Genomic DNA, 24,093 nt, shown 5'->3' on the forward strand with positions numbered 1-24,093 from the left:
AGGCCGTATAGAATTTATTTTAATTGTCCCGAGGTGTAATTGTGAGTGTGAATGGTTGTTTGTCTCTGTGTGCTCTGGGTTGAATCTGAATTATTTCACTAAAACAATATATCGCTTTTCTAATTGAAATAAGAAAAACGACAGATTGTTTTAGTGGTTAGTAGGGATGTAACAATATCCAAACATCACGATACGATATTATCACGATATGAAGGTCACAATACGATATCTATCACGATATTGTGGGGAGGTTGGCGATATAAAAAAGGTCACAAAAAAAAAAGAGCTCATGAAAAAACAAAAACAATATTGTGCTTTTGTACATAACAACAATGCATATAAACAAGCTACAATCTCTAATAACAGTAGCTCCCTCATGAAACAAGTCGAAATGTCCGAAAAGGTGTTCCTAGCTGAAGCTACTTGCTCATGCTACTCTCCCCAGTCACGTATAAACATGAGTCAGCTCATTAATTAGTCAGTGGCTTTAGAATCTCATCTGACTTTGCACAAAATGCATAAACAGACTCTTTTCCTCAGTTTTCTGCTCTGCTACGGCAATTCATCATAACGCGTCGCTGCTTTTTCTAGGTCACACTTCAAAAGCACGCAGGCAGCCCCACAGACACAAACAAAAAACCTTCACGACAGTCAAGTCTCAAACATTCTCGTTAAATTGAAGCAGTCACTTTCAGTCTTTAAAATCATTTTATGCAATGTTATGCTACGCACCTTCAATTATTGGACGGGCAGAATAATTAATGAACTGACAGCTGAGATTTCTGTAGATTGTGTAGAATTTCAATTAAGGCAAACTGAAAATGTACGACCGATACTCTCTTGCAACACAACCACCAGAGGCTCTTGATTCACTTTCAACTTCTTTACTGAGCAAAAAAAGGCAAAACATGACATCAAATGCAAAAGTTGAGCTCCACCTACTCAGACCTCCACCATGGTACAATTCCTTCTGTTCGTCACCATAAATAATAACAAAGTACCATATTTTTTCTGCTCCTGCGACTTTATCTATTCTATCCATTAACTCATTCACTCCCAGCCGTTGTCACTGAAGCAATCCCGGCAGTTTTACTGGATTTTGACTGATTTTGCAAGGCCCACAGAATATTGTGTTCTATTGCTATAAAAACATTGATTAGAGTCTCTCCTTTCATCAGGAAAAAAAAGTATATTTCTATCTGTTTCCGTTTTGCATTAGCATTAGAGTATAGCTAAGTTTCATCATTATTCACAAATCTGTTTAAAACACTGGGGGGGGGGAACCTTTTTGCAACATGGCCCTGGCTGATCTCTTATACTCTGCTGCCACCTGCTGGCCGTTTTTGTCATAACTACCATTGCTTTAAGTTTTCTCTTCAGTTTTTGGGACCATGGTAATATTTAAAATAGAACGTATTTATATGTTTTTGGGAGCAAATGAGATAAAGGAATACTTTACAAATGTTGCCATTTTCAGCAGTAAAAAGTAAAAATTTTGTCTATCAAGAATTTGATAATGTAATTATTTTTCATATTCAATTGACACCTTTAGAAACACATTTTGCCACTTGCTGTCGACTGAAAATGACATCACAGGTGTTGAGGGCTCAACATGTGTAACAACCAATCACGGCTTACCGAAGTTGAGCAAGTTCAAAATAAAATGTCTTTTTCATTCAAAACAATAACAACATTACAAAAAGTGATGTCTTGAATAAAAGGTCCTACCTCTCCACTGGCGAGGGTTGTGCGTGCGCAGCGTGTCGTGTGACGGGAACAAAAAAGAACTAGCGGCCGCGTTCTCAGGGGCTCGTTGAATCTCGACACTTAATTGTCTCTGCCACTGTGTCCGAACGTTGCAGCAACATTATTAATGTCACTGGCTGCTGTTCGCCTTCTGGCGCTGCTGGACGAGACGAGTCCACCTCACCTTTGAAGATTAAAATTGCATTTCATGTTTTTATAATCACACTACATTTGTGTACTTGAGACTCTGCTAAGGCCAAGTAATCAGACTCTTCCATATTCATATCCAAGAAAGTTTGTGTGCGGTGGGCCTTCGAGACCCCCCCGATCATCGCGCCTTCACTGCCTTTAATTAGAGGGAGGGAATCGGGCTCTCGTGCCAACAGCCAGCAGTAACTTTGACTTAAAAAGAAAAAAGATAACTCACAGTATTCGCCATGGATTTTTAATGAAGTTTACTCACAACTAATTTAATAAAAGAGATCATTCGGCACTATTTGGTGATAAAACATGCGCTATTTAACAAAGTAAAAATGATCTTCCATATTTGTGAAGACTGTAAAGACATTAACAACTAATTTGAGCTCAATTGGATTATAACATTACAGTAGAATATTCAGCATAAACAATAGCTGCGTGGTAATTAAGGTCTTTAAATTGCAATTGTTCCACATGAGTAGTTTCAACGTGTGGTTTTAAAGACCACAACGTATCATCATCAAGTAGCATCGTCCGCTTGTTAATGATGCTGCGTTTGCACTGTAAACGTTTGCTGGCAAAATTTGAACGTGTTTCAAGTCATACTGACTCGTGTTGCGCGTGATACGTACCTGAATTGGTGGATAAATGACAACAAATCAAACGTATCCCCAAGTGGGATAGAACAACGTATGCTAGGTCGAATTAGGCTTAACAGACCACATAAAATGGATTTTTATTTTTTGGGGAAAGACATTATGAATTTCTCCATTTTGACAAGGCAGCCACTGAAGTGGGTGGAGGCTCAAGGAGTGTTCCGCTAATGGGATCCTGCAGGCTGAATATATTGACGTGATGAAATGAGACTTTCATCCAGCCAGATGAGTCGAGTCTTGTCACTAGCGATAGATGATCATCGTGTCGGGCGATAGTAGCGTGAGAAAATTGGAGGGCTGAAGATTTGGCAAAGAAAAATCACTTTTCAACTCATTATTCTAGGTCATGGGTGTCCAAACGTTTTCATTCCAGGGCCGCATACAGAAAAATGAAAGAGTGCAAAGGTCACATTGAAATTCTTTGACTTGAATTTATCAAACACATTGAAAACAAGCAATCAAGAAATTATTGTTCATATTTTCTAGTTATTGTTGAAAATATGCTACATAGCAGCTAGCAATTGAAAAGGCAAATAGTTTAGGATTTTTAAGATTTTGGGGTGTCCTTGGCCCTGTATCCAACCATACTAGATCCACCCCTGTACATTCAGAACCAAAAATAGTGCAAACTGTCGCAAGCTGACCATTTTTTAATTAAACAATCATTTATCATAATGTGTCCTGGACAGAGGAGGGAGTGGAAGAAACAATTTTTATTTCTAAAATTGAATTATCTTTATGTGTTTTGATTTTTTAAAAAATTTATATATATTTCAGTCGTAAGTAGTTTATTTGCATCTTTGCATATATTGAACTTTCTACACTGTATTAACCAATTTTATTACTCTCCCCTTCTCTCTATGCCCACCTAAACCTTTTTTTTTTTTTAATTAACCTTGCAGGACGTGTCCAATGTCATTTTTAACAGCTAAAATTTAGGTCAAATGTTGTACGCTGCTTGTTGTAAACAATGCTAAAAGCCATTTAAGTATAGATTATCTGTGGCAATGTCGGCATCAAAAAATTCACGCTTTGATTCGATTCAATTATTTTGTGCAAAAATCATGCATTATCAATACACACGGCTGCATTATTTGATGAACCAAATTTTTTTGATAATCCCCCCCCCCCAAAAAAAAAAAAATTAGTTGAACGAGCATTAGTAGTAGCCTAAATTTGTAATGCTGACAAAACGTGTAATTTCCATATCATTAGTTTCCTTGGACCAATGAATTCCCTATGTTAGCACACAAAGGAATCGCTATTGAACACGCAACATTTAAGTGTTTTTTTGTGTGTGTATGTGCGGTGTTAAAGGTGAGTGGGCGGTTAATCACTGCTTATGTGAGGTGAATACTAAAGTGCGTGCCTGCAGGATAGAAAAGGCACTGGACAATACAGTCGAACACAATTTAACTCTTTGACAGCCAGACGTTTTCAGAAACGGGATGTCGCCAGTGCCAGCCGATTTAAGCATTTTGACTGATCTTTCAAGGTCCACAGAAAATGTTGTGTTTGGACTATGGAAACACACATACGACCAAATGAAAGATCATCTTTCATCAGAAAAAAAAGTTTGTTTCTACCTTATTCCGTTCTTCAGTAATCAACAATAGAAAATGGTTATTTTCACCGAAATGCTCTGTTTTGAAACAAAAAGCGGAGAAAAAGAGCTTTTTGTGAAACGATGTTATTTCATGCACTCTAGTGAATTCTACACTTCTTTTTGTCCATGAATGAACACCTAAATAGTGCTTTACTTCTGTAAAACACTACCACCAACAATGAAAAAGTGTTTTTAGATTGCAAAATACGTTTATTTCCATTCAACAGTGTAACAATTTGACAAAACAATTTCGCAAACTATTTACAAATGTGTGCAACTGTGGTACTATTTACAATTATGTGGATGTTTCAAATACAGTTTTTCTTTTTGTAACGCTCCCATGCGTGCAAGGAGACGCAGCAGGATTTGCACAACAGATACGTTTCACTGCGATTGCCCCTTTCGCGTGCAGACGTTACACTTTCTTGACGGCCTTTTTTTCCGGGGAATACAGTAGCAAGTAGCAGACTGTACCCACTCCTCCGATGAATATGCATTGGACTCGGGGCACTCTTCGTCGTCCGATTGAACGTCCGCCTGAGCGTCCGCCTGAGCGTCCGCCTGAGCGTGCTCGGTTGTGCTCCGCGTTTTCCGGTGTTAGCATCGCTAGCGCGTGAAACCTTTATGACGTCGTCATAGCCGCCGCGTTAGCGCTTCCAACTTCGGCGTCAACCTCGGAGTCACCATCATCATCATCGATGATGATCATCGTCGTCATCAATGTGCTCTTTAGCGTTGGTCGATGCTTTTCGTCTTTGAAAAAAACTGCTCGAGCGTGAGCTGCTTGCAACCGGTCGCCATGTTCTCTTCCCTTCCCCAGCCATTGTCCCCTCTAGCCCCGCCTCACGTCTTCTACTGACGCCTACCCAATCTTGTCAAAAGAGAGTCATTGCTGCCATCTAGGGGCCAAAAATAGTCATTAGGCTAACTAGATCTGCTTGAAACTTTCACCACAGCTGGCCAAGGCTTTCCTCCACCCGTTTCCCAAAAAAAAAAAAAAAATTGGAGAACGTCTTTTAACGTCCTTGGCGGCCCTCCGTAGGTTTTTACTAAACGTCATTTAACGTTTTTGGCAGTCAAAGAGTTAAAGAATACATCATGTACATTTTTTTCCCTGACTCCTTTAAAATGTAATTTTATGTTTACATTTACGTTTATGGTCTACCAAAAGTAGACTAAGAAGTGGCACCACTCAGACCCATAGTCTATGGCGCTCGTCTTTATTAGCTTTGAAGATGGAAATGTTACTTTTTTGGGGGGTCAAAATGTACATTCATGCTAGGAAGTGAGAGTGAGGTCAAATTACTTTTCCGACGGTAGAAGGTTTGTCATGATGTGCTGGAGTGTTCCAGATTTTTAGCACAGATTGGCGGATCCAATCGAGGGTATCCTCATTTCTTAATGAGGCTCCCTTTGGAGAAGCGAACATTTCCCCGAGCAAGTCAAATTATTCGTCAAGTTACTAACACTTTGACCTGAAAATGGCATCACTGCAATAAGTGAAAAGATGACACCAGTAAAGATAACGGGATAGCTTGCTCGTATGACAGATTCAATTCTATTAAATTGTTAAATCCAGGCTCAAATGATTGCCTTCATGAAATCTATAAAATGATGTTGCATGTTCTTCTCATGCAATGATGATGGTTTGATTTACAAGTTTTTCGCTACTACTCAAAAATAATAATAATTTGGTTGAACTCCAAATCTTACCATTGGCCCGGCTCCACTGTACTTGGTAGTCAGATTGGCACTGATAAATGTGACTTCCAATGGAGGTTGGCTGTATATGTTTCCTAAAAAGCGAAAAAAGAAGTGAGTGTGTTATAATGAGTTGAACAAACTGCAGCTTCACACAAATACCAACAAAAAAAAAAAAGATTGGCAGGGAGCAATTGAAGAGATGGCATTTTATTGTCAGCCAAGTAAAAAGTGATTCGGGGACACAATGGCACAAGGGAACCGCAACGACAGACAGAGCAGAAATAACTAAGAGGAGAGCGAAGGAGACTGGAGAGTAAATACCTATCAAAGGATGCCAAGTAAGAAAAGATCATTTGCTTTGTTTCTGCAATTTCCATCCTGCAGCTTAGAAAAAATGACATCATTTATTAATGTGGTGTTTCCCAAGCTGTTATTGAACCCCTCTCAATAATTAATCTGGCACGAGGCCTGGCTGAGTGGAGAGAGTGGCGGTGGTGCACACACACACACACACACACAAAATAATAATAATAATAATAATAAAACACCCCCCCAAAAAAGCATTTGGCCTGATTCCAGTTTATTTTCATCGTTTGGTTTATTACTTTTATTTATGGCTGTAATAAAAACACAGCACGAGTAGCAAATGGGCCTATATTTATTTAAGACATTTTTCTCCCGCTGATTGTTTCTGCTTTAATATATTTTTACACACAAGTCTGTGGTGGATAAAAAGGCACACACACGTTCTTTATTTAAGAATCTGTTTAGGGATTCTTTAGCTCTGCCCCTAGATTTGATTACAGCTGATTTAACCACAAGTTGATAACATCGTTATGTTAGGAAAATGGATAGATACTAGGGGAGTGAATTTCTCACGATTCGATTCCAATTTTTGGGCCTGCGATTCGATTCAGAATCGATTTTTCGATTCAGAGCGATTTTTGCTTCGCAATGATTTGATTGACAATGATTTTTGCTTCAATCTATAGATGTGCAAGGAATTGTAATGATCTACTCCAGTCTGACTCACTAATGTTAATTAGTGCTCTACTCACGGCACTTTTATCACTCAAAAGAATGGCTCCACACTGTAAAAAAAAAACAAAAAAAACTTTTATTGGAATAACTTGATCGTGACTTTTTCCTTCTACTTTCTAATGTGGCTACAATTTAACAGTCTATTAGACCGCATGGAACCACACTGCCCCTCAGTGGCCAAACCGGGTACAACATGAACAGCGCTCCAAATAAAGGCACACACAGACAAAGGCAAGACAGTATAAAATAATTTTAATAAAATCGATTTTGGGACATTTAAAATCGATTCTGAATCGTAATAAATGAGAATCGCGATTCCTATGAGAATCGATTTTTCGGCACACCCATAATAGATACCAATATTTTATTTTTAACACAGAACTAGCATTGTCGACATTCCTGCTTGTATATCCACCAGGCTCAACTTTTATTTCTTCTTTGTTTCTTATCAATAGTACTGTTATTAATCCTCTTAAGTAGTGCCCCCTAGTGTTCAGAATGAGACACCAGGCAACTGAAATACCTTGTGCTCCAGGCTACATGTACCCTGTAAATTCTGTAGAATAAATTTGACTCTATTTAGAATGGGACTAAACAAACTCAGTTTTAGAGTAATATTTACACTTGGAAGAAAGTAAAATAAAGAATTAAAAGTCTCTCAAGGGTTGAGGAACAAACTCACAACCTTGAGCTTGGGAGACAGCCGATCTACTCCCTGAGCCATGCAGCTCCTGCGTTGTTTTAGTATATCGTTCGTGTCAGCTGCAATCTTCCTAACTCTGAGCAAAAATTAATTTGGAGATCAAAAAACGATGTTTTTGGTGTCCTCTTGGAGGTAAGCAAACAGTAGGAGTAGCATATCTCAGGTGGTAGCGTGGCCGTTCCTCAACCCTTGAGTGACTTCTTTTTATTTTTTCTTCAAATCTTTATTTTACTCTTTTCCAAGTGTAAAAATTAGCCTACTCTAAAACTGAGTCAATTTGGTCTCACTCAAAATAGTCAAATTTCCTCTAAAGAGTAAAATGTACTTGTATTTCTTTAACGCTTTGGAGGCAGGTTCATATTCTGATTGTTTGTTTGTTTCGTTAATTTTCACCATTAAGAGGTTATTGATGTTTGTGCTCTTGTCACACTATCACTACTTACTTCTTGACATGAGTAGCGGGCGACAGGGTTCAAAACGAAGTTGCCCGAGTGGAGTTAATCCTCCATCTTGTTCAACATAATTCAATTTGCAGTGGCCTATCTTCACACAGCTGACATCACTCCTCTTTTTTTTCTTCTTAATTTTTTTTTTTTAAATTTTTTTTTTTTTTTACATCACTCCTACCTGAAAAATATATATCTTGTGGTATCAGGGTTTAATATCAGGACGACTGTTATGAGTAGCAGTACCGGTATGGGAGCATTCCTAGTAAGTAGTTGTACTCAAGTCAGAAAAAAAAAGGTACAGGAGGAAATGTGGTAGCACTTATGATAAACTGAGAAGGAATGTGTTGGTGTCAAGTGTAAACAGCAGATGGGGAAGGAGATGAATGCAGTGGAAATGCTGTGGATCAGGAGTTTTGGTCAGAGCAAGAAAGATTACAACTCAGTGTGTGTGTGTGTGTGTGTGTGAGTGTGTGCATCTATTCTTGCTGCTGGGCGAGTCAGCAGGTCTGTCCCGGTGAATAAGGATGCTGTGACAATGACAAAGAGATACGCTGACGGAGTCGCCTTCGTCCTTCCTTGTAGTGTGCAGCAAAGCTCTGCTCGACAAGGCTGCAATTTGAGAGAAGAAAAGTGGCAAGACGTTTTGGATTCCGCTGGTTCCGAAGTCCAAAGGAGGGGATGCAGTGGAACAGCTCAAGTCCAATGCCCCACAATTTAGTGTTGTGGGAAATAGATAGAATAAATGTCGTCATGATTGACTAGAAGCCACGTTAGCGACATTAGCAACGTCAAAGTTGGGGTTGATCAGAGAACCATAAATAATTTAGATTTACAGTAAATAGTGCGACAAAGGTTGACTGTATTAGTTTAGCCTGAACTTGCTATATTATTTTGAAACTCTTCTAAGACAGTAATTAATAAACATTTCAAACAAATGAGAAACTCCCTGCTACTTTACCAAAATTCAAAATCAAAGCATTACTTCAGGGCATCTGCAGAACTTTCATTTATGATCTGAACAGTGTCGTTCTCAAACTCAAGCAATAAATAAATGTGCGTTTTGCACTTCTCAACACAAAAATGAACCAAAGAATAGATTTCCAGAGCGTGCTTTTCCCTTTTTTTCCAGGCACCTCCTCCTCATTTGTCCACACTTAGACTATTTCTTCTCCGTTTTGGTGCAGCTGAGCCGTCACAGATGGCTGCTGCTTCAATATGAATATTTGATCGCCCTCATAATCCTCCCTGGAGGGTGGTGAAATATTTAAACAATGTCTGGTGGCTGTTTTTTCCCCTTAAAAAAATAGAAAACAATACTGGACTGCACTAAACCAAAATGTATTGCCTGACTATGCGTTTTCATATATTATGATGCTGCTATGTGCTCTTTCATTGCATGTTGATGATAAATTCATCTTTGACTTGCGGAATTGGGAGCCCAAAATTAATTAATCTGTGCATTCAGCAAAATCCAATATAATTTTGCTTACCTTTGCAGGATAGTACCTCTGTATGATAGTGGTTCAGACAGTGTAGTCCCTTGAAAGTGGCTTTGGATCTTCACCCAGCTTAGCTCATGAAGACATGTTTGGAGAGAGACAGTTTTGGGGAGGTTATTACTGTATGTAAATTAGCCAAATTTAAATAATAATTTACCAAAATGTAGAAGGTCTTCTTAAAAAAGTCATTTTCAGAAATAGGCAGCTCAAAGATAGTTGTTTAATTTCATAATTGACGGGTGAACTCCGGAGTCCCAACTATTTTTATACAATCCACTAAAAATTAAATTTTCCAATATGATGTTCCCTCTGATATAGAAGTAACGGTAATAATGTTTGTTTCTCTCTCGTAGCGGGATGCAAAGGGGCAGTACCTGTTTGATCTCATCTGCCACCACCTTAACCTGCTGGAGAAGGACTATTTCGGCATCAGATATGTGGACCCGGACAAGCAGCGGGTGAAGAATAAAGACGCTCATATTTTATTCATATCGTTTATTTTGCCCTTTAAAATCAACACTGTTCTTGCATTGAATGGAAAATCTGGTGATGACAGTCATCATGTAAATTACACAAGTCATAAAAAAAAAGTTGACCTTTGTTTTGGTCTTAGATGGAAAACAAAACAAAAGGTACTGAAAATAATAAACAGTTGGACATGTGCCTTTTTAAAATTTCACTCAAAAGCCTATTATTCCTAGGATTTGGCGTGTAAACGAGCTGATCACGTTTCAATTAACAAGGTTATTGCTTTGAATATAAAATAAGTTCCTGAAAGATGGAAGGAGGCCATTTAAGGTGTTAATTATGACAAGTCAGTCGAGGTCGAGCTCGTTGCCTCAACTTGCTCTAATTTTGACACGCCGTCATCTATTGGCTGTCATCCTTTCTCGGACTTCCTGTCCTCCTTTCACTCAGGTGTGGTGTGGGGTTGTACGATTGTGCTATTCTTGTTATTGATTCTATGTCAGCATGTTTACTTGCTGAGCAATCAGAGAGCAGAAGGAAAGGAGAGCATCCCTTTTAGTCTCCATTTGACTTTCCTTTCTACCTTGCAGCACTGGTTGGATTTTTCAAAGTCCATTGCCAAACAAATGAAATGTGAGTATTTGACAAATGATGTGTCACATTCATTCATTCAGAAATATGAAGGAGAAAATGAATTGGGGGCACAGAAAAAGAACATTACATACATAGTTTTACTTTACTATAAGTCTCATTTAAAGAGTGTATGTGTTAGAAACGTAACTATTTTTTAAAGCTGTATTAGACAGTTTTAGATTTAGTATTATATTTTAGCAATGTACAGTATTTGTTTTTGATGCAAATGTAGTTTTGTGTTACAATATTAACATTTTTCAATAACAAAATTAGAATCTCAAGTAAATTTTAATGTATTATTTTTGTCATGAAATTGCTTATTTTTCCACCGTATTTTGCCTTATTTTATTAATAGAATTAATTAATATTAATTAATATTAACCTTTTCTCACAGTATTTGACTTTTTTAAATGTATTTGTTGCAAATGTACAGTTTTGGGTATAATATAATTTTTTTTCTGCAATTAAATTTAATCAACATTTAAATTAAATAAAAAAAACACATTGTAAACATAGTGTACTGTATTTCAGTATTACTTTGTCATGTTTTTTTTTGCACAATATTCATGTTTTTGTAAAATATTAATTTAACTCTGAAATCACACATTATTCCCTTTTTGCCCCCTATATTGTATTTATTTGGTCAAATTTAAAAATATTATAATCTTATACACGACAGTCACAGGTCGCATCTTTTCGCAATTGCTTGATAAATAAAGGTTAAAAAAATCTCATAAATTAAAATGTTGTCTCGTTATATTTGGCCTTTTTTTTTTTTTTGCTCCTATTGTCACAATAATATTACTCAAAATGACTTCACGCTTAAGTGTGGCCCAAATACTAATCGTAGTACTAATGTTCGCTAAATTGACTAAAACAATGAGGCTGTCAAATTCTGTTGCTTCCCAGCTCAGCCTCCTTTCACCATGTGCTTGCGTGTCAAGTTCTACCCGCCCGACCCTGCCGCCCTCCGGGAGGAAATCACCAGGTAGGACATGACGAGATGACACGTCTTCTTTGCATGCCAGCTCGCTTTTTTCTCACATGAATGCACATTTGGACCAGAACGATGCGACATGTTCATGCCTCGCTGGTTCCATCTTGCAGTGTTGCTTTGCTCAAATCCACTTTTAGTCTCTTCAATATAACGGTGTGGGTGAGTAACGACTCATTATTTGGATGTTTTCTTGCAGCAGGTGCAGTAGATCTTAGAATATGCCTCACGCTGGGCTGCTTCATTGTCTCGAGCACATTTCGATTCAGCTAACTGTACCCTGTATGATTATAAAAGGCCGGTGCTTTTTAGACGTCTAATTAAATTCATTAAATGATCCCCGACTTTAGTTAAATGAAGGCGACATGGTGGCTAACGTGCATGGTAGGACGGTTAACACTCAGTCCTTCTCAAGTATTGGGACGGACCCCATAGGTGTCAGTGTCCCAATACTTTTGTCTATGTACTGTCTATAACAGTAACCGACGTCTCTGTTCCACTGCTGCCCCGTGTAAGGCCTACCTGACAAATTTAACAAATGATGCACACAGCCTCTGAGCTCACGCCGTCCCTCTCTAAATCAATCCCCCACCCCCTCCCGCTCCCCCAACCCCCGCCCTCTGCTCACAAATAAATCTCACACAATACTCACAGCTTGGTTCTGCTTTGACGGAGCCAACAAGGGAGAGCAGCTCGCCCACTTCAACTGACTTCACTGACACCAATAAAAGCCTGCAAAAAATAATTAAAGGAAAGTAGCACTCTGTCAAGTGAAAAGGCTTCTTAATATATGCACTTTTTATGACCTCTCTGCTCGGAGAGGCGCAATTTAATGAACAGTCTCCCATGTGAAGCTGCATCATATTTTGCATTATTGTCAAGTTCATTCTGGCATATGTCATGCAAATTAACGGTAAATTCTCAATTGAATTTGCATCAGATATGCGTAGAAACACTGTTAATGGATCTAAATGCAAAGACAACAAACATAGCACACTTTACAAAAGTTCATTAAAAAAAAGGGGAGCACGTAAGCATGAATAAATACAAATAATAAAATGCGATGCGACAAAAAGTCAACATGCAAACAAATCAAAATTATTAACAAGCTATGGTGGGTGACCTTAAAGTCATGAAAGAAAGACACTATTATAGTCAAAACCCGATAACATAAAATCCAGGAAAATGGAAGACGAGAAGTAACTACAGGTAGAACAGTAAACAACGGGAGCAATCAGAAGGGTAAATACCCCGCCGCTGACGATAATGGCCGGCAAATGCGACACAGGAGACTCCGCCCACCAATGCTCACCAAGGGGACCGTAAAAGAAAAATGATTAACAAACCAGAAGAGGGCAGAACTAAACAGAATGAGCCAAACAAATAAAATACCGGTACTTACAGTACCTACAATCCTTATGCTGTATGATTCCTCTTCTTTGTGGACATCTTCTTCCAGGAAAATCACACCATGTTTGTGTAGTTCCATTTAAAAATGTAATTAATTTTTCTGTGAGGGTGTACTTCAGTCGCTCTCAGCCATGTCTGAAATAAAGTAACTCGCAATTATGCAGATTAACCAAACAATAGAGTACTTAAATCTCAGTCTTTGCAAATATCTTCAAACATGATTGATTTATTTTGAAAAGAATGCCTGAATTCACTTAACCAGGTCTTAGAGAGGCAAGTGATAGTATTTAACCAACTGGAGGTGTTTGAGGAAAGACTGGCTGACTCCAAAATAAAATTAATTATACTAATCCAGATGTGATTGTCATGAAAAACTAGATTACTGTTTCACAGTGCTACTGTGTTAGAAAAGGCTTTGCCTTTGTCAGCCGCCTGAGGTGACAAAAGCTGGACTTAACTAGAACACCAATTTTCGGATCCAATTTAGAATCACTGGCCAATTTACAGCCCAGATTTGAGACCGTTGGCTTCACAAAGTGGTGCCAATGGGCTCAAATCTAAAGAAGAGGGATTTACAAAGGGCCGTTGGGACCAAACACCATTTCTCTGGTTTTCTTTTTTTTTTGTAAGAGTTTGAGATGATAAAATTTACAGGCAGAATTAAATGGCTGTTTAATTTAATACAACAAAGCTTTTAAAAAGTAGCATAGTTTTGAAAATTGTACAATGTTCGGGATTCCACTGTGAGTGGTTATATTGGGATCCGGTGAACTCAGTCAGTAAAAGAGAGGCAATACATGAATGCTCAGTAACAGATCCTACCTGTCTTCTTCCACACTGCAGATATCTGGTCTTCCTGCAGGTGAAAAGGGACCTCTACCATGGCCGCCTGCTGTGCAAGACGTCGGACGCCGCTCTCTTGGCGGCGTATATCTTACAAGGTAAGACATCTTGGCTTTAATCACATAAATTAATTAAAACTAGGTGTCATACAAGTATAAAGAAAAGTGAACTAGAATTGGAAAACTAAACAAATTGATAGTTACATACTTCAGTCCTTTAGGGGGCAGTAATGAGCATTACAAGCTGTTTGCTAGCTGCTAAACAAATCAAGGAAAAATAATTTCGTCAACAAATATCACGGTTCCACTCCAGTCCTGTAGGAGGCAATGATGAGCATTACAAACTGTTAGCTGAAACGATGGAGAAGACATATCCACTGTATCGCGCAATTATCTTTCAGAATTATAATTGTTCAAGATTCTGCAACTCACTTAATTAAAAGATTTAGCATGTCAACCACTGCATAATAAAATAAAAGTAAAACCACTCACCATTGGAAGCTGCTTGACAGAAAACTGCTCGCTTGCAGCTTGTGTGAGAAGCGTTGCCTATTAAGTGTACTTAACTTAGAATGTGATGGATTGAATTCATTTGTAGATGTAATTTGTTATGTTGCCCACTGAACAGCCACACACTTACTACCTTATGATGTGGTAAATTCCGTTTCCTGTTCTATGACTATTATCGCCTCTCTAACCTCTTTGCCCTTCTATGGCGACGTCACAAAAATCCCCGAAAAAGCCAAAGAAAAAGCTTAGTCAAAGTCTCTCTACATTAGATGATTTTGACTTGCCGTATGTTTCCACAAAATGTTGATTCATGATCTCCCAATTTGTTTTTTTGCAAGTTTCACTTCAACATAATACCTTGGCACAAATATGGTAATACTTATATATTAGACAGGGCTTGGGCATGAAAACAGCAAATTGGTGAATTTTCAGCAAATAACGGCATATAGCTCCCCAAAAATATACTAAGAGTAAATCAAGGATATGCGTAGGAACACTGAATGACGATACAGTCTTTATCATCAATGCATCCATTTTTTGTTAAATACGTCTCCATTTTCCAGCTGAAATCGGTGACTACGACCCGGGAAAACACCCCGAAGGCTACAGCTCCAAGTTTCAGTTCTTCCCCAAACACTCGGAGAAGTTGGAGAGGCGGATCGCCGATATCCACAAGACGGAGCTGATGTAAGTTGACCCCCGAATATTTTGCGGTCCCGCCTGTCGCGCTTCCAGAGATGCGCCGTGATATACGGAGAAGGTTAAAGCAGCAGCCGTGCCCCTTTATGTTAACTTTAACCTTGTCATCACGCCGCGCGTTCGCTTGTCGACCTTTACGGATGATGCATCAGGTTACACACACAACATGCGCACTGAAATGGACACGCACGCACTGAAGCAGCACACTGGTTCGACTGTGTGTGCCCAAGGAGGCCTGTAAAGGACTGAAAAATACAGAAAGTTTCCTATTTTGGTGAAATACGTCAACGTGTGAGCTGACAGAGGCTTTGTTGTTTTTTTGCAGAGGCCAAAGTCCTGAAACGTCAGAGCTCAATTTTCTCCAGAAGGCTCAGATGTTGGAGACCTACGGCGTGGATCCGCATCCATGCAAAGTGCGCATCAGCCTATGTGTTCATCAGGAAAACTAAAATACATTATGTGCAGATTCTTAACTAAGTTGATGTGTAACTTGATTTTGCTTTTGACCCAACAGCAAAGTGATCCAGTATTCCAGTTATGATCCATTATCAATTGTTTGTTGTTTTTGGTGCCAGGACGTGTCTGGCAATCCAGCTTTCCTGGCCTTCACTCCATTTGGATTCACTGTGCTGCAAGGCAACCGCAGGATTCATATCCTCACCTGGTGAGTGCCACTACTGCACAACAACGGATGGAGATTAATACTGAATACAAAACTTACAGTTTTGTATGTTTTCATGTGTCAGGGATGAGGTGACCAAGCTGAAGTTTGAAGCCAAGACGTTCCATATATATGCAAATCAGACTGAGGTACTGTACACATGATGATCACGCATCTTTAGATCTGAAGTTATTTTAAATAAAATAAAGTATATTTCAACAAGCATCTGATATTTACAACGGCATATATATACAGTGAGGAAAATAAGTATTTCACCCCCTTGTGATTTTGTGAGTTTGACCCTTTACAAAGAAAGGAACGGTCTATAATTTTCATGGTAGGTTCATCTTAACAGTGAGAGACAGAATATTAAAAAAAATCCCAGGAAATCACATTATATTAATTTTAAACATTTATTTGTCTTTTATTGAGGAAAATAAGTATTTCACCCCCTAGCAAAACATGACTCAGTACTTGGTGGAGAAACCCTTGTTGGCAAGCACAGCGGTCAGACGTTTCTTGTAGTTGGTCACCAAGTTTGCGCAGATCCCAGGAGGGATTGTGGCCCACTCCTCTTTGCAGATCCTCTCCAAATCCTGAAGATTTCGAGGCTGTTGCTTGGCAACTCGAAGCTTCAGCTCCCTCCACAAGTTCTCTATAGGATTAAGGTCTGGAGACTGACTAGGCCACTCCATAACCTTAATGTGCTTCTTCTTGAGCCACTCCTTTGTTGCCTTTGCTGTATGTTTTGGGTCATTGTCATGCTGAAACACCCATCCACGACCCATTTTCAATATCCTGGCTGAGGGAAGGAGGTTCTCACCCAAGATTTCCCGGTACATGGCCCCATTCATCCTCCCCTCGATCCGGTGAAGTCGTCCTGTACCCTTAGCAGAGAAACAGCCCCAAAACATAATGTTTCCACCACCATGCTTGACGGTGGGGATGGTGTTCTTGGGGTCAAAGTCAGCTTTTTTCGCCCTCCAAACACGGCGAGTCGAGTTGATGCCAAAGAGCTCGATTTTAGTCTCATCTGACCACAGCACTTTCTCCCAAGCCTCCTCTGAATCATCCAGGTGCTCATTGGCAAACTTCAGACGGGCCTGTACATGTGCCTTCTTGAGCAGGGGGACCTTGCGGGCACTACAGGATTTCAATCCATTACGGCGTAGTGTGTTACCAATGGTCATCTTGGTGACTGTGGTCCCAGCTGCCTTGATATCATCAACAAGCTCCTGCCGTGTAGTTCTGGGTTGTTTCCTCACCTTTCTCATGATCCGGTTCACTCCACGAGGTGAGATCTTGCGTGGAGCACCAGACCGAGGGAGATTGATGGTCAATTGGTGTGTCTTCCATTTTCTAACTATCGCACCAACAGTTGACTCCTTTTCACCCAGCTGCTTGCTAATGGTCTTGTAGCCCATTCCAGCCTTGTGCAGGTCTACAATCTTGTCCCTGACGTCCTTAGACAGCTCTTTGGTCTTGCCCATTGTGGAGAGGTTGGAATCTGATGCATTGATTGATTCTGTGAACAGGTGTGTTTTTATACAGGTAACGGGAACTTAATTAGGAATACCAATTAAGTAAGAGGACTCATGTGTGTACCTCCTGGTCACATGACCGGTCTGTGGGAGCCAGAATTCTTGCTGGTTGGTAGGGGGTGAAATACTTATTTTCCTCAATAAAAGACAAATAAATGTTTAAAATTAATATAATGTGATTTCCTGGGATTTTTTTTAATATTCTGTCTCTCACTGTTAAGATGAACCTACCATGAAAATTATAGACCGTTCCTTTCTTTGTAAAGGGTCAAACTCACAAAATCACCAGGGGGTGAAATACTTATTTTCCTCACTGTATATATATATATATATATATATATATATATATATATATATATATATATATATATAAAATGTATTTATTTCCAGAGTGGGGGAGTGGGTGGGGGTAATAATCCGAGAAAAACTCGCAAATTTGCCACTTTATAAAGTGACCACACAAAAATAAAAAATAAAACTCAGAAACTTACGACAAATACACGTAGCGTAGCTATAGTCTAATGTGAGGATCCGTTGGTGGTTAATGTTTATAAAATTATAAGGCAGGATGGAGACGGATTCATACTTAATTTAAATTTTACTCGTCATACAGGGCTGCTAGAGCGACAACACTTCCTGGTCCCCTATCAGCTGACTAACACCAACCAATCAGAAGCTAGCATACTTTAGGTAAATGCAAGTGGATGATGGAGAGCAGCAGATTCGACACATCAACTTAACTACTTGTTGTAAAAAAAAAATATATATATATATATATTTTTTTATAAAGTGGCAAATTTGCGAGTTTTTTCTCTGAATATTACCCCCTTCTGAAAAGAAAAATATATATATACGTAGCCCTAATACGCCGCCGTAGATATTACATTGCTATCCTAATGAAATATTTAAAGAACTGCGTGTGTATTTTAGGATCAAAAGATCATATTGACCTACTTTGCACCCACACCTGAGGCCTGCAAGCACCTGTGGAAGTGTGGCGTGGAGAATCAAGCCTTCTACAAGTTAGTCACGGGATATATATATACTTAATGTCCTCATAAAATAATAAGCAATATTGTCTGTTTTCGCCATCAGGTTGGAGAAGTCCAGTCAAGTGCGCACAGTGTCTAGTAGCAATCTCTTCTTTAAGGGTAGTCGCTTTAGATACAGGTACCATAAACACTTTTCTCTTTATGCATCGTACCTGATAATATACTGACAGCATGAATATGACAGTGATGTGAAAAACGCGTGGGTTTTTTTTCAGTGGAAAAGTTGCAAAGGAGGTCATGGAACAAAGTGCCAAAATTAAAAGAGACCCGCCTGAGATCCACAGGTTAGAATTCCTACTAAATACCAACCACACACCAACTGTTAGGAAATGATGTGTTACGTATGTACTGCTTATAAAAAAAGTTAGGGATCACCAGTTTTCAGGGGAAAATTTCAGGACGATTATAAATTGCATTACAACCTTTACAGGTGAACTCAATTTGAACATCACTGAACATGTTAGAGAACAGCTGATCGTGCAAAAATGACTGAAACGCCGAACAGTTGGACAAGGTAGACAAGGTCAAATTAAGTTCACCTCTAAAGGTTATAGTGCATTTTAGGTTCATTGTTGATATTTCACTCAAAAGCCAAATATCCCTAACTTTTCGTGAGGAGTCTGTATAAATTCTTGGTTAGATTGTGCAGGTGTACCTCATGTCGTGTCCCGTAATACTTTGTCCAGGGCGGGCATGGTGCCAAGCAGGAGCTGTCCGTCCATCACGCACGGCCCTCGTTTGACAAGCGTACCCAGGACACGGCGGAGAGCGGTACACATCTCCATCATGGAGGGTAAAAAAATGCGTACACGCACACGCATAAATATGCTGGAGGAGGGGGGGGGGGGGGTCATATAAATGGATTTCATGTCCCATGAATTTAAAATTTGCGCAACTGTCGTCACAGGAACATCAAATTGCTCCAAAATAGGCACATAAAAGATACTTTGTTGTTTAATTTCCCACTGCATGATTGGGCATGCACTGCAGTTCCCAACTATTTGTAAACAACCCATTAGTCAATTTCCCATAGTATGTCCTCTTTAATCAAACTGGACCATCTGCACCAGGTTAGGCTCTGACCTTGAACTGAATGTGATCCCTGTCTGGTGTTTTGTCATGTCGCTCTGTTTGCGGTGGAATTCTCACCGGTAATAATAACTGTCCAAATATAACTCCTGCCGTGAGAGGGCCGAGCCGAGTGTGTCATAGCCAACAGGAGAAGGCCTGGGTGGGGTGGGGGGGAGGCGGGGGGGCACATTCCCGGGCCTTGTCTTTCCCGTTAGTCCGTCAGTCTGATTGTTGCCCTCCAATCTGGTAGTGAGAACAGGAGTAGATGTTCGCTTAGATACTTCACGGGAACCCTCAAAGTCGTATCGCTCAGCTTGAACCATGGTCAAGTGCCTGATCCGCATCGAGACCAAGGTGAACGTTCACTTACGAATGGTCAACCACTGCTATCGCGATGTGAAGGTGCGCGTCTTGTCTTTGGGACCCCGACTGTTGGGCAAGGCATTGGGGGCCCTTCCGCTCTTCCCTTCCCTCACGGAAGGGCCTGCACCAGGCCAGAGGTCCAAGGCCGCACTTGGACTAGCTGTACCCGCAGATGGCCGACCAGGTAAAACCAAGACTGCTTTTTCTGCGCCTCTTGGAGTTTTTCTCGTGGTCCCATAATTTTTTTATCGGTAGATATCACAAGCTTAATTTGGGGCTGTTGGGCTTTTGATTGCACGGCACATCTTCCGTGCGTGAGTGTAGGGTGCGCACTCTATTTAAGTCGTTGATGGCGTTCTTACGAAGACCAATAAAAGCTTATCCAGCGTCTCCTACATCCAAATGAGAATTAACTGAACACATGCACTGTGACGCAAGACACATTAGTCTCACCTGGCATGGGCAAATTTATTTTCCTTCTAATTGTCTTTCATCATTTCCCTATTAGATTATTCAAATGTGTGGCGGAGACAAGAGCAATCTGTTAGAAGGAAAAATGAGCTCCGTAAAGGAGCTGTAAGTAACAATCATCCCATTTTATATTTTTTGCACAAGGGCTCCCTCTACATCTTCGATTTAAATTTTTGTGTGTGGCAAAGTGTGTACAGTACAATGTACGACCATCAACGTTAGCTCTGATGCTAATGCTAATCATAAAAAATGTTTCGGAGATTTTCAAAAGTTGTTTTTTTATTTAAATTGGAATTTTAGTTAAATCTACGTCTTAAATATTTCATTTGTTATTGACCTGATCTTTAATATTATTTATATTTACCAAATATCATTAGTTGTATGTAAAATAAAAGTTGTCGATTGCAATTGATTTAATTATGGATGAAATACGCAGAATTTTCAGTATCTGTAAAATAATTTCATTTATTTTGTAATTTAAAACAACTTGTTGACAAAATGATTTCTTTTGTTTAAAATAATCTTTTATTTATTTATTTTTTTAAGTTTGTTTGATTTATTTTAATATTTTTATTAATTTGGTCATTTTCTAAATACTCTGAAATTGTTGGATCTTTGTAAAAATAATTTCAATAATTTTGCAATTTTAAATGGTTGTTAAATTTCAATAAAAAAATTAAAATTTCTTAATTAGAATATTTTCACTTTGTAATTTAAAATGATCCGATGATTTAGTATTTGATCTAATATAACTTTTTTATGGCTCCGCTTTTGCACCCTACTTCCTGCATTATCAGGTCTGGAGTCCCTCCGTGACAGCGCCCACTCCACGCCGGTGCGCTCCGTCTCCCACGGTGATTCCTTCCTGCCCACCCACGGCCGCACGGTGGACGGCGGCGAGGCGAGCGTGTCATCGGTCATCTCGGACGAGGTGTACAGCCCCTCGGACAGCGTCTTGCCTACGCCTGTGGCCGCACACGGGATGGAGATGCACCTCAACGGCGCCCCCTGCAGCGTCGACGAGGATGGCGCATCGCTGGAGGCTTCGGACAAAAGAGCCGGGAGGAAAGCTCCGCGAGCGCTTAAAAGCCGACCGTCGCCCCCTAGTGACGTGGAGGAGCTGCACAAGTTCATCCTGAGCGTTCTGCGCCTTTTCCTGGTCACCATCGGACTGCTCTTCGCCCTTCTGCTGCTCCTCATCGTGCTGACAGAGTCCGACCTGGACATCGCCTTCCTGAGAGACATCCGCAAGACACCCGAATTCCAGCAGTTCCACTTTGAGTACTTCTGCCCACTGCGGCGCTGGTTCGCCTGTAAACTCAGATGGATGGGTGGATTCCTCATCAGCAAGTAAAGATTAAGAAGAAGAATGGAAAAGAAGATGGCCGTCTTTTCCCCAGCTTTTCCTAAGTCACAAGCCACGGATTGTCCAATGTAGGATCTCTCTTTTTGTTTCCTGTGCTTCACGAATAGAATTACAATATAGTGGCCATCCAATTCAAATGTTGTTTGGAAGCTTAAGAAAAGATAATAATGATCACTTTGGATTGACATTTTCAAGGGCCTAAAAAAAAAGGTTGTGTTTTATAAAGTGCGCCTCTTGTGTGTATCACAACTGGTGCCAACACAAAATGTTAAAATAAATAAATATGGCAAACTTACTGATAAATGAATGCCACTCCACAACCAAATCTGAGCATTATTATAAAAATTTGTGTTACAGCTCTGGAGCTCCTCAGATTGTGCAAGTGTCCCTAATGTTGTGGCCAATGAGTGCTGTGTACGTCAGGACATGATCGTAGGTTACAGATATGAGACAATGCGGAAGCCGATCTAAGGAATGCTGTGCTCTGTTTTCGAGCAAACAATGAGGAGGATGTTGAGCGTGAGAGAAAGTGTGAAGGGAAGGGTATTTTGGTCGTTGAAGTACAATTTATTTGATGCGACTATGGTGTAGCAGAATGGAGGGTTTTTTGTGCCACAGTGGAATAAATACAAATGTAAAAGAAATAAATAGGCGGCTTAATTAACGTAAATGAATCCAAATTTTAAAATCTGTTTTATGTATATACATATGAATGTATACAGTAAGTATATGTGTGTATGTGCATATATGTGTCTGTAATTTAACCTGAAAACACAGCAGTTAAAATAGTAAATATGTTTCATTTGAGTTGATGAAATTATTTTTGGCACCAAAAACCCTCCACATATAATGAATGGAATGAGGGATGTCATATTGATAAATGTAGCACTACTGTTCAAGTCATTTTGGCTGATATGAATATTAGTATTCTTTGTGCACTTCTTGCCATCAACCTTTACCATCCAAAGACTTTTGATGAAGGCTTTAGGTTAACAAAAGTGGTATTTTTAAGCTAACTAGCAGCCAAATAATGCTCACAAATACAGTATACAATCATCTTGTGTAACAAGCCGATGTGAGCTGAAGCTAGTCTTGCTAGTCAAGTGTTTGACTTATCTCAATGTGCAATACTGTAACTGTACCCCAACTAATTTGACATTGCAAATGTGCACAGGCGAGTAGAAGTGCAGCTTTTGGTTTGTTAGATGTTTTTTTTTTTTTGGAGGTACACTGACTTGGAATGGATTTGCAATAGAGCCTCAGATAGGTCCTGTTTACTGTTTTGCTACTTTTCATCACCACACCAAAGAAACCTGTTTTTGTGTTGCTTTAGCCTTAGCCTGCAGTGTCTTTGACTGGACAAATGAAAATACTGTAGTGAGTGACAATTGTCCAAAATGCACCATGTGGAAAATGTAATTAGACACCTCTAAAAATAGCTTGCACACCCCCATGTTCATACTAATGTAATGTATGATTCCAAGGTTTCTGTTCCCACATAGCAAGGTCCAGAAAAGTGTACTTGTATGTGTTTGGTGTGTATGAACTTGCCCACATGGGCTCACTCTTAAAATTCTCACAGCGGCTATCTATTCGGCACTTTCAATTAACTGGCCTGGTGTCTCATTGCTTTTGTCCACATTGTGCAAGTTGTCATGGATCAGGAAGACGTAAATCATTTGCAGTCAGAGTAGAGCTCTTGCTCCGCCCCTCCCTAGCCAGCAATCATCGTATGAACGCCCTAATTATTAGCCATCACAGGTTGGACACTAAGAAAAACAAATAATGAATAAAGGATAACATTTTTGCTTCATTTTGGTGAGCATGCTTACAACGGTGTCACGTATGAACTCCCTAATTGCTATCATCCCGCAAAGCACTGGCTAGGTTTGGCGGTTTTTAATGACAAAAAGGCTAAACAAAGGCTTCTGTTTTGCTTCATTATGGCAAGCAAGCATCTTGTATGAACTCCCTGATCGCTAGTGATCTCTATAATGCATTCAGTATGACACTAAAGGAAACAAATGATGAAACAAAAGCTTAAGTTTTTTTCGCCTCATTCTTTGACGAGCAAGTATCAAGTTGGTGACATTTACAGTATGAACTCCCTAATGCATTAGGTTTGGCACAAGGGGGGGGAAAAAAATGAAATCTTTGCAAGCATGCACTAGGCGGTGACACGTATGAACTCCCTAATCACTAGCCACACACATTGGATGTGATACAAAGAAACAAATGTTGGGGGGGGGGGGGGGGGCTTATTACATATTTGACTACTTTATGTAAGCGAACCTTGGGTGTTGACGTGTGAACTCCCTAACTACTAGTATCCCGCAAAGCATTGGGTCTGTTTTCGACTCAAAGGTAAACAAAAGCTTGTTTTTGCTTCATTATGGCAAGCAAATATATT

At 39.6% G+C, this 24,093-nt stretch overlaps 1 protein-coding gene and 1 long non-coding RNA gene across 3 annotated transcripts in view; one reads left to right on the top strand and one right to left on the bottom strand.

Annotated features, from left to right (window-relative positions):
- Nucleotides 1–23,517, top strand: part of LOC144050009 (FERM domain-containing protein 5-like) — a 35,867-nt gene extending 12,350 nt beyond the window's left edge. The window contains exons 2-14 of one of the 2 annotated variants that reach the window (XM_077562841.1): nucleotides 9,956–10,234; nucleotides 10,661–10,703; nucleotides 11,613–11,691; nucleotides 13,951–14,048; nucleotides 15,023–15,146; nucleotides 15,484–15,571; nucleotides 15,734–15,822; nucleotides 15,905–15,968; nucleotides 18,291–18,382; nucleotides 18,456–18,530; nucleotides 18,628–18,696; nucleotides 19,099–19,205; nucleotides 21,115–23,517. In XM_077562841.1, coding sequence (XP_077418967.1) covers nucleotides 9,956–10,234; nucleotides 10,661–10,703; nucleotides 11,613–11,691; nucleotides 13,951–14,048; nucleotides 15,023–15,146; nucleotides 15,484–15,571; nucleotides 15,734–15,822; nucleotides 15,905–15,968; nucleotides 18,291–18,382; nucleotides 18,456–18,530; nucleotides 18,628–18,696; nucleotides 19,099–19,205; nucleotides 21,115–21,671 — 1,764 coding nt within the window. In that variant the 3' untranslated portion in view covers nucleotides 21,672–23,517. The remainder of the gene's footprint in view (nucleotides 1–9,955; nucleotides 10,235–10,660; nucleotides 10,704–11,612; nucleotides 11,692–13,950; nucleotides 14,049–15,022; nucleotides 15,147–15,483; nucleotides 15,572–15,733; nucleotides 15,823–15,904; nucleotides 15,969–18,290; nucleotides 18,383–18,455; nucleotides 18,531–18,627; nucleotides 18,697–19,098; nucleotides 19,206–21,114) is intronic. The other variant, XM_077562842.1, reaches the window with a different exon arrangement.
- On the bottom strand, nucleotides 1,673–10,004 carry LOC144050012 (uncharacterized). Its single transcript, XR_013293757.1, has 3 exons — nucleotides 9,594–10,004; nucleotides 5,920–6,002; nucleotides 1,673–1,930 (listed from the first exon to the last, which is right to left on the bottom strand). It is a non-coding gene; the product is annotated as an uncharacterized LOC144050012 (long non-coding RNA).
- Nucleotides 23,518–24,093: the final 576 nt, after the last annotated feature.

Source organism: Vanacampus margaritifer, chromosome 4 (assembly GCF_051991255.1).
Source record: "Vanacampus margaritifer isolate UIUO_Vmar chromosome 4, RoL_Vmar_1.0, whole genome shotgun sequence".
Classification (NCBI taxonomy): Eukaryota; Metazoa; Chordata; class Actinopteri; order Syngnathiformes; family Syngnathidae; genus Vanacampus; species Vanacampus margaritifer.